The sequence below is a fragment of the Passer domesticus genome, chromosome 19, assembly GCF_036417665.1.
Source record: "Passer domesticus isolate bPasDom1 chromosome 19, bPasDom1.hap1, whole genome shotgun sequence".
Classification (NCBI taxonomy): Eukaryota; Metazoa; Chordata; class Aves; order Passeriformes; family Passeridae; genus Passer; species Passer domesticus.
Window position 1 is genome coordinate 6,042,849 of NC_087492.1, and position 13,828 is coordinate 6,056,676.

General features: G+C 50.8%; 1 protein-coding gene across 1 annotated transcript; it reads left to right on the forward strand.

The window, feature by feature from the left end:
* Positions 1 to 15: 15 nt before the first annotated feature.
* On the forward strand, positions 16 to 8,823 carry MDH2 (malate dehydrogenase 2). The gene is made up of 9 exons (XM_064394440.1): positions 16 to 172; positions 2,525 to 2,693; positions 3,412 to 3,495; positions 4,397 to 4,506; positions 5,037 to 5,162; positions 5,790 to 5,867; positions 6,970 to 7,069; positions 7,416 to 7,567; positions 8,521 to 8,823. The coding sequence occupies exons 1-9, from the start codon at positions 113 to 115 to the stop codon at positions 8,650 to 8,652; spliced, it is 1,011 nt and encodes a 336-aa protein (XP_064250510.1). The 5' UTR covers positions 16 to 112; the 3' UTR covers positions 8,653 to 8,823.
* Positions 8,824 to 13,828: the final 5,005 nt, after the last annotated feature.

Here is a 13,828-nt window from a genome sequence, read left to right on the forward strand (position 1 = left end):
CCCCCCTCCCTTCCCTGCGCGGGCGGCAGTCTCGCGAGAGCGGCGGGCGGGGCCGCGCAGGCGCCGCGCGGGCCCTGGAGGTCGTTGGAGTCACGGCTCGCTCGCTCCCGCCATGCTGTCCCGCCTGAGCGCCGCCGCCGCCCTGCGCCGTGGCATCGCCACCTCCGCGCAGGTACGGCCCTGCTGCGGCTGCTGCCGGGCTCGGGGGAGGCCGGGGAGCAGCCCCGCTGCCGCTCGGCGAGGGGGCTGCGGAGCGCAGGCGCTGCCCGGCGCAGGGCGGGGATGTACGCCTGGTTGTTCTCCGCTCTGCGCCTGCAGGGACACAGCTCCTCCTGCGGGGCTGCGGGGCTCGGGTGGAACGCAGGCCCTCGGTGCGGGCTGCGGGGCCGGGAGGGCAGCCCCGGTGCTGCGCGGCTGTGGAGCCCTGAGGCTCCTCGGAGCGGGGCTCGGTGGAGCCCGGGCCCCTCCTTGGTGAGGGGCTCGAGTGGAGCCCGGAGCCCTCAGCGGAGCGGGGCTGCGGGGATCGAGGGAGCCCAGAGCCCTCATGGGAGTGAAGGGGCTCGGGTGGAGCCCGGAGCCCTCAGCGGAGCGGGGATCAAGGGAGCCCAGAGCCTTCATCGGAGCGGGGCTGCGGGGCTCAGGTGGAGCCCGGACCCCGCCTTGGTGAGGGGCTCGAGTGGAGCCCGGACCCCGCCTCGGTGAGGGGCTGTGGGGATCGAGAGAGCTCAGAGCCCTCACCGGAGTGAAGGGGCTCGGGTGGGGCCCGGAGCCCTCCTCGGAGCCGGGCTGCGGGAATCCAGGGAGCCCAGAGCCTTCATCGGAGCGGGGCTGCGGGTTTTAGGTGGGGCCCGGAGCCCTCCTCAGTGAGGGGCTGCGGGGATCGAGGGAGCCCGAGGAGGGCCCCGTACCCTCGCTGAGATGCTGCGGGGCCGGGAAGGAACCCAGGGCCTCAATGAGGGGACTGTGGCGCTGCGGGGCTCGGGTGCAGCCTGGAGCTCCCGGAGAGGGGCTGGGAGCGTGTGCCGGTGCCCGCCGTGCCCGGTGCCAGCACCGCGGGTCTCGGCCCGGCAGCTGCACCCTGCCAGGCTGCGGGTGTGACAGTGCTGTATGAGCTCCTCGCTCTGACGGTGTGCAGAGGGTGATGGGTGCGCTGCTTCCTCCCTTTAATGCAAAAATGCCCCTGCGTTCCGGAGGTGTTAAGAGCTAAAGCTGGTGGTTGGTTTAGCAGTAATCCTTCGTGTGCCAAAATCCACTCTTCTGGCTCTAGACCACTCTGCTGTGGCTGCAGGGGTAGAGACTGACCTCTGTGCAGTGTTAATAGGGCTGGTGGGGTGTAAAAGACCGATTATTGCAGCTGTAAATAAGTGTGTATAGGAGAGCCTTGTCTAAGTCTTTTCATGGAAACTGTATTTATTAGCAGTGAGATTTTGACCCCACAGTATCAGCTCGGTCACAAATGGGGCTCAGCAGTGACTCATGCCAGACTTTGCTTCCTCTTAAAGAGTTTCATGCAAAATTCTCTTTGCTACAGTAGCAAGAAAACCGGGCTTATCAGAAAACTCAGAAAACTGGGGTTCACCTGGTCCAGTTCTTGGGGAGATTATTTCCTGTCGTAGCACAGTAATTAAGCTGTTCATGAAGGGACGTGGAGCTATTACTGCTTTTATCTGGAAAGATTGTGATAAAGAATGGCTTTCTCAGCAGTAATTGCTCATTACATCTCCACAGGAGTTTTCCATCACTTCAGCAGTGTTGCACTTTAAGGTTGTTCTGGCCTGGAAGGAGCTTTCCTCTTGTGGAGCAGCACTTTGCAAACAGGCATTTGTGAGAGAAATTACACCCTGCCAGTCAGTAGCTGAGTGAGGCTAAAATTGGTCCACGGGGCAGCCAAGCAGAGTTGATTTGACTTGATTCTCAGCTGATCAAAGCTGGAAATTGTAGTCACTTAATGTTCTCAGTCCTGAATGTGCAGGTGCTATTTTGGATTTATATCAGGGCTAAACATGTTCTTCACATATATGCAGTGATTGTTATATTTCTTGTAGTCCATTAAATGTATTGATTTGCCAAATGGAAAGCATATTTTTTTTATACTGGCAACATAAACTAGAAAAATGGAAAGCTTTTTTTTTTTTATACTGGTAACATAAACTAGAAGAATTACAAACCAGATTTGCCCTAAATCAGGCCTGGGCCCACAGGGTGGCAGGCATTAGTCTCAGGCAGGCATTTCTCTTGGGAGAAGGGTGATCCCTTGGCTTCCTTTGCCCTAGCCTTGCTTCCCTTTTGAGTTTCAGATCACAGGTAACCATTTTTTCAAACTTACTGTCCAACCAATAAACCTGTGGGAGGCTGCTGTGAGGGTCATTTTCTGTAGGCTTAAACTCTCAAGTTTACACAGTGCTTGGTAAAAAAATGAGAAACAGGACTAAAAGCAAAGAAAGAATGGTGAAAGGTCGCTGTTGGGAGCGGGGGGTGACTGCCAGAACAGCTCTCAGACGTGTTTGCTGTCTCTTTTGCCCAGAACAATGCCAAGGTGGCAGTGCTGGGCGCCTCGGGGGGCATCGGGCAGCCCCTGTCGCTGCTGCTCAAGAACAGCCCCCTGGTGAGCAAGCTCAGCCTCTACGACATCGCCCACACTCCCGGCGTGGCCGCCGACCTCAGCCACATCGAGACCAAAGCCAACGTCAAAGGTACCTTTGGATCCTCCCACGGGAGCCTCTGAGCCTCCCTGCACCTTGCTTGGGAGGGGAGCTCTTCACCCACTGATCCTGGAGCCCCGTATCAGTTTAAGTAGCTTTTTCCTCAAGCAGTGAATGATTAATTAAGGTTTAGCTGATTAGATTGAGGTGTATGGAGATAAATATGGGCTGTGGTTGCAGTGTTGGAGGGAAGTTTGTGACATCTGGCAGGAAACATTCAGTGAAATTACCTCAGAGTGTTGAATTTAAAAGTTTGACCTATTTTTATAGGTTTACCATTCCCTGGGTGAATTCCATGTGCTTCTTTTCTCTTAGATTCTGATGAAATCAAAACTTAATCTGCTAATCTTTCTGAAGATCACCAAAAGGTGACATTTTACATGAATGTGCCAGTCTGCAATTCTCTGGGGGCACTGACTCTAGTGCCAAGGCTTTTGGAGAGTAAATACACATAGCAGGGGGAACTGAGAGTTTGGGAACAGGTGAATGTGAGATTCTCACCACTCTCATTCTCTAAGTTTTAAAACAAGGATAAAACATCAAATGGGATCCATCCATAATTGTTTCTTTGCTTTTCAGCATCAAGTCTAAATTGAAGGTTAAATTTAAAGAAAAATACTCAGATGCCTCTGGGCATGATTTTCTACTTCAAAGTGTCAACTATTTAGTAACTGTCAGAAATATAATGCCTGAATGTCTTCCATTTCAGGCTTCATGGGACCTGAGCAGTTGCCAGAATGTCTGAAGGGCTGTGATGTTGTTGTTATTCCAGCAGGAGTCCCAAGAAAACCAGGTAGGTTCTCATTGTTGGAAAGCCCCAGGGCTGCTTGGAAGTGGATCTCTGCAGTTGTGCTGCTCAGAGCTGTCTCTTGGGGTGTAAGGGCTCTGTTCATGCTCCTTCCCAGAGCTCCCTGGGGTATCAGGCAGCTCATTCAGCCTCTCCCTTCTGAAATGGGCTAAATTGATGTCTGGAGTTCTTGCCTGGCCTCAGCTGAAAGGCTTTTCATGCAAGTGATCCTAAATCTCCTTTAGTGTTTCTTGTCCCAGAGCAATGCTCAAGGAATAAAAACTGGTTCTTTGTTTAATTTCTCAGAAGAGAAATAATCCATTTTGTTTTGTGTCAATTGTCCAGCAACTTCTTGGGGCATCTCTGAATAAATGCTGTTAAACCTTCCTAGAATGTTTCTGACCTCCTCCATTTCTATTTTCCAGTGTCCTATTAGCAACATAACAAAATTCTAGACTTTAATGCCTAGCTCTTCCTAAATCTTAATTTTTCATGGTTAAAGTGGTTGCTGCAATAGAAATGGGGGGTGGCACTCACCCAACCAGCAACATTTTGCACACAGCAGTTGTCATTTAAACTGTAGTTGTGGAAGTGACTTCAGAGAGGGAGGAGGATTCATCCTGGGGGCAGTGTGCTGCTCTGAGCAGCACTGGTTGGGTTGTGTGGCCACAGTGTTCTCCAGGCAGCCTCGCTGAGGTGGGTTCTGACACTGGCTGCTCCTGGAAAAGGCTGATCTTTAGTAGTGAGAGGAGTCACCTGTGCTGCCAATTCCTTACTGCAACTGGAGAATTTGTTCTTGATCTGTGAAGCTGATGTGTGTCTGTCCAGAGCAGAATATTGGATTTTTGCATTTCCTGCCTGTGGGTAACTGTGGGTAACTTAGAATCCTGCCCTGGCTGTGTTTTAGGTATGACCCGTGACGACCTGTTCAACACCAATGCCAGCATTGTTGCCTCTTTGACAACTGCCTGTGCAAAGCACTGTCCAGAAGCCATGATCTGTATTATTTCTAACCCAGTAAGTGTTTTCTGGAGACCTTGGAATGTAGAGGAGAAACTCCACCAAATTCCAGATACTAGAGTATACCAAATAATAGAGTAATCCAAATTCCTACTAATTTTGAACAGTATCTTTACTCTACACATCTGGAGTGTATTTGCAGAAAAGCCTGGTTCTACTAACCTGTTTTTCTTGGCTATTTTTAATTCAGAGAAAACTTAGATGTAAAAGTGCTTGATATCTCCACGTCTATGTGACTGGTTATAATGCAAGCTGGTGTATTAGCTGGGATAAAAGCCTTAGCTCACTAAGGGAGGAGCCTTTGTAATGGGAATGAACAAATTTATTGTCTTAATGGTTATTTAAAATTAATGATTTTTATTCCAGTCTGACTGTAAATTGCTCTTCAATTTAGGCATTAAAGTAATTGGCTGCAGTTGATTCCAAATTGGGAGTATAGTTCGGGTTGTTAATTGGCTTGTTAAGTTCATGCATTGGCTTCTTTATTAAACTGCTTTTAATCAGTGCTTGCCTCTTCTGGCTTGTAGGTAAATTCAACCATCCCAATAACTTCAGAAGTCTTCAAGAAGCACGGTGTGTATAATCCCAACAAAATCTTTGGTGTCACGACGCTGGACATCGTCAGAGCAAATACTTTTGTGGCTGAACTAAAGGCAGGTCATGGTTAACGTGCAGGGGGAGGGACACTGCCTGCTTTGATCATCAGAGCTATAAAGAAGTGTTTCCAAAATCACTGCAGAGAGCCAAAGGAGCTCAGATTTCTGTGCAGCTAGAGGCAAAGGCAACGATTCCCTATCTCCCTTATTTAGAGGAGCCTGAAGATAAGGTTTCTTGCAAAATGTGGTTCAAGAGACTTTGACCTTTCCTTTTCATAGCTGTGCCCTGCAAGTGAGCTACGTGTTGGCCTTAATTCCCTTGGCATTCCCAACCCTGCCATGCAACCAGAGGAGAGGGTTGAGTTGTGGTGTGTGTTTGCAAGTCAAACTCCGTGCTGTGTCACAGGATACTCTGCAAAGTCTGAGGAGCTGTAACAGGTTACTGCTCCTAATAGCCCTGGTGGTGTTTATGTTGTGCTGCTCTTCATCCAGCCCTGCAGTAATAATATCCTGTAACTGTATGAAGTGATCAGAGTAGCCCAGAGTTCTGCTCTGTAGATGTGGCTTTGTCCCATTTTCTGGAACTCCTGCCCTGTGTGTCCTGATATCCAGGGCAGAGAGTGAAGTCACTTGTTTTTCTTGCCCGTGTGCTTCAGCAGCTGGAAGGTTTTGTGTTTCCTTCAGGGCCTGGATCCAGCTCGAGTAACTGTTCCGGTTATTGGTGGCCATGCTGGGAAGACCATCATCCCTCTGATCTCTCAGGTGGGTCAGGGTGACAGCTGTGTGTGGCAGCACACTCAGCAGCATGGCAGGGTGGATATAAAGTGCCTCTGTGATGGCAGGAAGTGTGCTGGGATAGAGCACAGAGAGTCTTCCCTGCTCTCATGGCTGCTTTCCTTCTGGGATGGGGTGGAAGGCCCCAAATAGCCTAAATCTGAACCCATCTGGGCAGTGTAAACAGTTCCAGCTTTCCTCTAAAGGAGTTTGGGATAAGAACTGAGGGGTAGCATGGGTGTTTAGGTTTCCTGGCACTGTTTGTGACAAGTATCTCATGAGAGGAGAAAAATTGAATTGATTTTGCTGTGGTGGACTGACTGGGAACCCCACTTGAAGCTGCAGCACTGAAAGGCAGAGCTCAGGCTGTGCAGGGAGGCCTGTTCCAGCCATGGCTGGTAGCCTGGCCCTTCAGCCAGGCTGAAATGCAGTTCTGAAGCAGGTGCAGTCTCATGGGGAGATGCTGGGATGTGGCCAAGGAGCAATCTATAACAAAGGCAGAAAAGCTGTGCTCTAAGTGGGGAATAAAGTATCCTCTACAGAAGGATTTTCTTGGGAATAAGAGCAATGGCTTTGGAGCAGCTGAATGCTGAGAGGTGCTTTAGTTAAACAGTCCTTTGGGACAGACACAACTGTGCTTAAGCTGCTGGTGTAGCTGTAACTGAAGGTTCAGTGAATTCCTAAGTACTGCTGGGAAACTGGATCTTCCATAAGGCTTGACTTCCATAATGCTGGGGTGAGCCAAATACTTACAAGAAGACTTTCTGAAATTCCTAGTGCTTGGAGGGTGTGTGTGATGCACAGGACTACACAGTAGTGAGGAGCCATGGCAAGCCCTGGTGTGGCTGTGAAGCTGTGGTTTGTCCCTGAGGAAGCTGGGCATGGCTGGGTTCCTGTTCCAGGCCGTGCACTAACCCCAGCTCTGACTTGTACAGCTGGTCAGTGCCACACAAGCTGAGAGCTGGGGAAACCCATTTTGCCCAGTTGAGAGCTATTGATAACAACTGCAGTGGTACAAAAGATACTGTGTGGTTTATGCTGAATCTCGAGGGGTTCTGGTATTGGTAGTAACTTCTTTTTTCCCATCCAGTGCACACCAAAAGTGGAGTTTCCTCAGGATCAGCTGGAGAAGCTTACAGCAAGAATTCAAGAAGCTGGGACTGAAGTGGTCCAAGCTAAAGCAGGAGCAGGTGGGTTCTTGAGTAAAGCTCCCAAGTCTGTAGGGCTGCAGTCCTCTGCAGTGTGATCTTATTAACAGGTTATGAGCTGCTGGTTGTCAATCTCACTGCTCAGTATGTAAGACTAAATAGTAACTGATCCCACACCACCTGTGGCTTTAAAAGAATCTTCTCTGTCAAATTAAGCTGTTTCTTTTATAAATCTGATCAGTTAGATACATGTAGGTGGCCAAAAGCTGCTGGTCGTGAGCTTGAAGTCAGTGACGCTGCATTATTACTGTGGTATGGAAATCTTTGATGCTAAAGGAGGTATGAAGTTCCAATGTGATCTATTCTGAAAGTGGTTTAACTCTTCCAGGATCTGCCACCTTGTCCATGGCCTATGCTGGTGCTCGGTTTGTGTTCTCCCTGCTGGATGCCATGAGTGGAAAGCAGGGGGTTGTTGAATGTGCCTTTGTTCGATCGGACGTGACAGAGGTCCCGTACTTCTCTACACCTCTGCAGCTGGGGGTATGTACTTACATCACAAGCCTTATAAACAGCAGCTATGGTTGTGTCTCGTGGGTTTTGCTCAGTGGTTTCAGTTCAGCTGAGTGCCTGCTGTTGCTGGAGTTAACAGCTAAGTGTGCCTTTAAGAGCCTGCAGTATTTGGGTGTGGTACTTAGGCACAAAGCTCAGCTTGACAAGGATGCTGCTGCTTTTATCTGCTCTTAGACTGCAGGTCACTGAGTAACCAGAGGTTCAGACTTGGCTTAAGAGGTCACACTAGCCTCAAGTCAGGCCTGTTTACTCTGGGCTTTCATATGATTAACCAGAGTCAGCAATCCTGTCTCCTCAGTTTGATCTGCCACGAGCAAATCCTCAGAAATGGAGGCACATGGGGAGCTACAGCATGGATTAGGATTAACAGCTTGCTTTCAGGGCCTCTGCTGAACTCTGAAAGCAGTGTTCCTTTTGTCACCCATACCCTGGGGGAGTGGAAAACAGTGATGCTGCAGGCCTGTCATGGCTGCTGGGATGCAAAGGGTGGTGTTTGCTGTCTTGGGGGCAGGCTGGTGATGGAGTGGAAGCAGAGGAGTATTAAGAGGGAATCTTGAAAACGTGGGAGTGCCACTCTGAGGCAGTTTGGGATGGCAAGCAAAGGACATATACCAGAGGAGATCCTTCCTCTTGCCAGATGGTGGCTGTGGAGTTAGGAAGGGTCTGTTGGTGTCAGTCTCTTCTTGAAGGAGCTGCTGGGTTGGCTTCTGGTTTCACACATGTGAATGAAGTTTGTGAGGGCTCTAGAAGTTGCCACAGATAGTAAGAGACTTCTTTCCAGGAAGCACAGAGTTGGCAGACTAGAGATGACACAGGTGCCAGGCTGGGTCTCTGTCTCAGCTGGATAATACTTAGTCAGAACTGTTAAGCTACTCTTTAGGTCATTCAATGAATGGTTAATCCTTAAATCCTCTTTCCCTCAGAAAAAAGGAATTGAGAAGAACCTAGGCCTTGGCAAGCTCTCCCCCTTTGAAGAGAAGATGGTTGCTGCGGCCATGTCTGAGCTGAAGGGTTCTATTAAGAAAGGAGAGGAATTTGCAAAGAACTTCAAGTGAAGACTTGACAACGGAGAGGAATTAACTTCCTTAATTTATTAAGGCATCATGTCACTTTTCGACTTCTGATTCAAAGCTCATGCTTTGGTTGAAGTCTGTCTGTATTAGCTTGATGCTTGTTGCCAGTGCAGAGTCTAATCATCAATAAAACAGCCTCATTTTTTCAGTGTACCATGTGGAATTGTCCTGATGTGCTTGTCCTTTGCAAGGTGGAGGCTGTAGGTCTCTGAGAGGGGATTGGTTTCAGGAGGGATGAAATAGCCTTGGGAAGAGGGTGAACTGATTATCCCAAGTCTGCTGCTGCCTGGGTTTGGGCTCCTTGTTCAGCACTGCCACCAGGTGTGACCAGATCAGGATGGGTGTAGGGGCTGCACAAGGGATAACTGAGTGAAATTATGTAAAAGATGTTTTTTCAGGAGGTGGCATTGCCTCTATTACCTTGTGTTACCTTAATCTCTTATGTAATTTGATTTTAAAGGAGTTAGTGAAAGAGCACAGCGTTTGAAACGTCAGTCCTGCACTAAGACAATAATTAAACTGCTGAGAGAGACTCCTTTCTAGTTAGGAACAAAAGCCTTGATTTAGCATCTCCATAAATTTCTCTTACATTCATCCTCTTGTGAATATAAAAATAAATGTCTGCAAGAAGATGGTGATGACGAGCTCTGTTGCTGACTTCTTTGAAGGTAAGCTTTAATGAAGGAAGCTATTAATTCACTCTTCCTCCGTGCTCTGCGCTGCTTACGCTGTTGCTTTGAATTGCTCTCATCCGTGTAGGTTGAATTCTAAGATGAGCAGACTTTTTGATGAGTGAAAGAAAAGCCAAAGCCCAGCACCTCTGGAGGAGCTGAGGTGAATGTTGGTTTGAGCCAGAGAACATGGGGTAGTTGCTTACAAGAAAGATACCTGAAAGTCATAGATACTCTTTGGTCACTGCCTTTTATCTTCCTCCCACATGCATTTTTTTTCTGAGCTCTCTTAACTGTTTTTTTTTTAAATTTATTTTAATTAGTTCTTCATTCTGAACCAGATCACACAGTTGTGACTGTTGTAGATGCATGGAGAAGAAACTATCTGGTTCTTTTCCTGCCCTGTGGAAGATGTAGGCAAGAGGATAGCAAGTGCAGTCCTTGTCACTCCTCTGCAGAAATCCAGCGTGTTAAAAGCTTGGTTTCTTTACAGGAATAGTAATGAAATAGAAGCGTTGGCAGTCGTTACTCAGCAGGCTTGGAACAAAGTAATTATTAGGTGGTATTAATAGAATTAAAGATCGTGTTGGAGGGGGCAGGGGAGGATGTCGGAGCTGGAGGACACTGAGGAGGAGTGACAGGCCACACCTGGTAAATGTGGCAAAGACTGTTCCAAACAATGTGGCAGACTGTTCTAACTGGATGTAGGGGTCTTGTCAGCAATTTCAAACCTGAAATAGGCAGCACAGAGTGTTACAAGCACTGTGTGTGCACCTGCAGAGGGGTGTGTCCAGTCTGGGTGCCCAGGTGGTCCAGGGGAAAGCCTTGCCTTGCATCCTGCAGGACAGGAGCACACGTTTGTTCCAGTCCTATTTTTAATACAGCAGATAGAGCAGATTTCTGAGCACTGGAGACTTTTCAGAACCTGAGGTTCATCGTGTGGCTTAGGTTATTCAATCTTTTCTTGTGTCAGCAGTCCAAACCCAGCAGAGTCTGGGGGAATTGCATGGACAAGCAGAAAGCTTTGCTTGTACCAATGGGGACTCAGGGGCAGCATGGCAAGTGGAGCTGAGGTGGAAGAGGATTACGTCTCAGCACCTGCTGACTTTTAGGTTCTCCAAGGTCTCCTTCAAATCTGAATGTTAACAAAGTCCCTGCACTGATTGGATTTTGGGGTTGTTTCTTGTCTCTCAAATCCCATGCTGCATTTTTGGAGTTGCAGCTATTCCCTGTGCTGGAAATGTGTTCCCTTTTGGGAAAGGAGAGGAGACACCTTTTGTGGCTTTCTGCAGTGAAGTCAGAGGCCAGAAGGACACTGGCTAAAGGTGACAAATGGACTTGTGTCAGTCACTGTGCTCTCCCTGTGGCTGAGCAGTGCTGTGGTGAGTGACAATCCCTCTGGGGGCTGGAGATGGTTTGTAAAGGTGTGGGTCATCCCACCCCTTCTCTCTGAGCAGATTCCCTGGAGGAGGAAGGGATCTGGGGTGTATCCCTCCCTGGGAGGAGTAGGAATCAGCTGGGTGTACCCAGATAAGCCAACCCCCTGTCCTGGAGGTTGTTTCCTGGTGCTGTGGCTGTGACACAAGACCTTCATCCTCTCCAAGTCCTGCAGTGGGGCTGCCCTGCTCAGTCACAGCACTCACTCCAGTGCTGGCAGCTTTGTGTTAACCTCCTGTGGAGGGGGATGACCAGGTCTGGAGGAGGTGAAAAACCTGCCCTGTGCAGATCTCTTGGGTTCCATCCTTTTTACTGAGCAGACTTTTGCCTTGCTGGTCTCTAAGCACCTCTTCCCCTGCAGCATCATTTCTGCACACAGAGCTGCCACCTCCCTGGGCAGCCCAGCCCTGCACCGGGGCACAGATGTCAAGATGCAGAGGAGATGTGCGTGGAGAATAATAAATAAAGATTCTCCAGATGGCCATATGTCAGGTCACTGGGGCCCACCTGCTGCTCCTGTGCTGCTGCAGCAGCATGTTAAATGCAGGAAAGGATAGAAGAAGGAGAAAAGCAAATGCTGAGTGGTGTAACTCAGGCCTCATCCTGATCATCGTTGTCCTGGGGGGCTTCAGGTGGGATGACCACAGCAGCAGGCTGCTATTCCTGGGAAATCTGTTTTCCCTTCCTGGCTCTGTGCAAGGGCTGGTGCTTTGGTGTGGGGGTACAGACCTCCCAGCCCGAGCCCCAGCTGCCCCTGGGGGCCTCTGGGTGCTGGGAGCTGCCAGCAGCCAGGTTCTGGGGTAAGGCTGGTACAGCTGCAGCAGGCGTGGCTGGGCCTGAGGACCATCCATGATGGCATTTCGGTGATATTTGGGAGAAGCAGAAGAAAGAACAAGAGTTTAGTGCAGCCTCTGCCTTTGCCAAAGCTGGTTGCCTTCCCAGGTCCAGCAAAAGAGCAGGACTGGAGGGGCTGCAGGTACTTCAGCAAGGTGCTGGGTAGCTATTGCCCTCTCTCAGGAGCCCACCTCCAAAATTCACAATCTCCAGTGATTCCTCCCCACAGAATCTGTCAGGACAGAGAGATGCTGCTGCCCTTTCCCTTCCCTGGGCAGCCCAGCTTGTGCACCACCAGCCTGGGGTACCCTGTGCTCAGCCTCACGTTACTGGGGCTGCCAGTTCAGAGCAGGCAGCGCATCCTCTGCCCAGGAATGGGGAAAGGAGAGGTGGAAATAACACCCCGAGGCTGGCTGGGTGCAGCTGGGGGCACAGGCAGATCTCCCCCACAGCCAGCTCAGCTTCCCCCTTTCCTTACAGGCCAAGGGCAAAGGGTTTTAACATGAGCAGGAGCGCCACAAACCATCTGAGCTGCGGATTTGGCTTTGCACTGAGCTCTCCCCTCCCCTGGCTCTCCCGCCTGGCCACAGGCAGTGTGAAATCACCACCTTTGCATCCCCTGCTCTTGATTTGCTGCAGTGCCCGAGAGCTGGCACCTCCCTCCTGGTGCCTCAAAGCCGAGCTGAGAGCAGCGCCGAGGCAGGAGGGTTTGTTTGCATTTACAGGGAAACCTGTTAATAAAGGAGACCAAAGGGACTGCTCTTTTCCTGGCTGTGGGAACAGATGGCTGGATAACGCAGCGCAATTAATATGCAGGGAGCCCTGCCGGGGCAGGGATTTGATTGCCTGTTAGGAGAGGTTAGCACGCTCAGGCTGAGCCCTGCCACCACACCGCCCCTCCCTGGCACCTGCTGCCTGCAGGGACTCTGTGGGGACACTGGGACAGCCTGGATGGGGTCACAGATGAGAGCGTGGGCACCGGATGCAGCTGGGGACTCTGGGGCAGGTCTCTGCTCCTCCCGTGCTGGGTGATGCTCTGGGAGCCCTTGGGGTTTGTAAGAGCAAAGGATGGCTCTGCTGATGAATGACTGCTCAGAGGTGTTTCCAGGCTGGAAGGGCAATCTGGATTGTGTTCTTTCTTCCTGGACTTGTTACCTCTGGGTGAGGAGGTGCCAAGGAGGGCAGCAGGCAGGAGCTCCTGGATGAGCTGAGGGAGGTGGGCACAGGAGGTGGGCATCTCCTTGCTGCAGCACAGCGTGGGTACAGAACATTTCCCAGGGCTTCAAAGAGTGACCCAATAAATCCACAGGGAAGAAAAAGCCTTGCCAAGGCCTAGGAGGGTTAGGGAACCCTGAGGAAGCAGGAAACCCACAAACCCACCCCAGCACTGAGCTGGGCCACATGGGTCAAGCCCAAATCGATGGGAGCCTCCAGGCCAAGGTCACCCTGGGCACGTGCAGGGCTGTTCCCATGCCCTGTCCCCATCCCACCCTGGGCTCTGACGGGATCACAGTGCCCCAGCCCCTTCCCCATCATACCTTTGCTTTCCCCCTCCATTTTCTGGTGTTTTCTTCCCCCCCTGCCTCGTGGAGGTTGTTGAGCACCGTGGAAGGCAGCAGGCTTTGATCAGGGCTGTGCCTGTGCCGTGCCAGCAGCCCGCTCTGTCCACCCTTTCTTCTGCATCAGGAGGAGCCTGCTGGAGATGTCGAAGCTCAGCGCAAATCCTCACAATTAGGCCTGTTCTGCTGCCTGCCTCGTTTGATCTCCTTTAATTATTTATCGCCTTTTCTGTCTCCTCTTTCCTAAATCCTCGGTTTCTTTCAAGTGATGATTTCCCTGCTCTCCCCCCAGCCGCGGCTGGCTCTGCCTGTTTGCCTGCAATTACCGACCCTTCTGCTCCTTCCATCTCTCCCCTTTTGTTCTCCACCAGATCACTCCTTCTCGCTGCTCTCGTGGCTTCACCCTGCCCGCCTGCCTGGCAGATTTTTCTCCCTGCTTTTTTTGAATTTTTCCCCACCTGGCTGGCCATTTCCTCTCTCCATCCCGTTCCAGGAGTGGTTCTGGCCGTGTTTGCTGCCCGTGCCAGGGCTCCTGCACCCTGGGCTGGGCTGTGCTCCACCTCCCACTGCTGTTCTCCTGGGCCACTGGTCAAACCCTGCAGTGGCCCTGCTACAAAGCCCTGGCTCCTGGCCAAAAACTGGGATCCCCATGGGGCT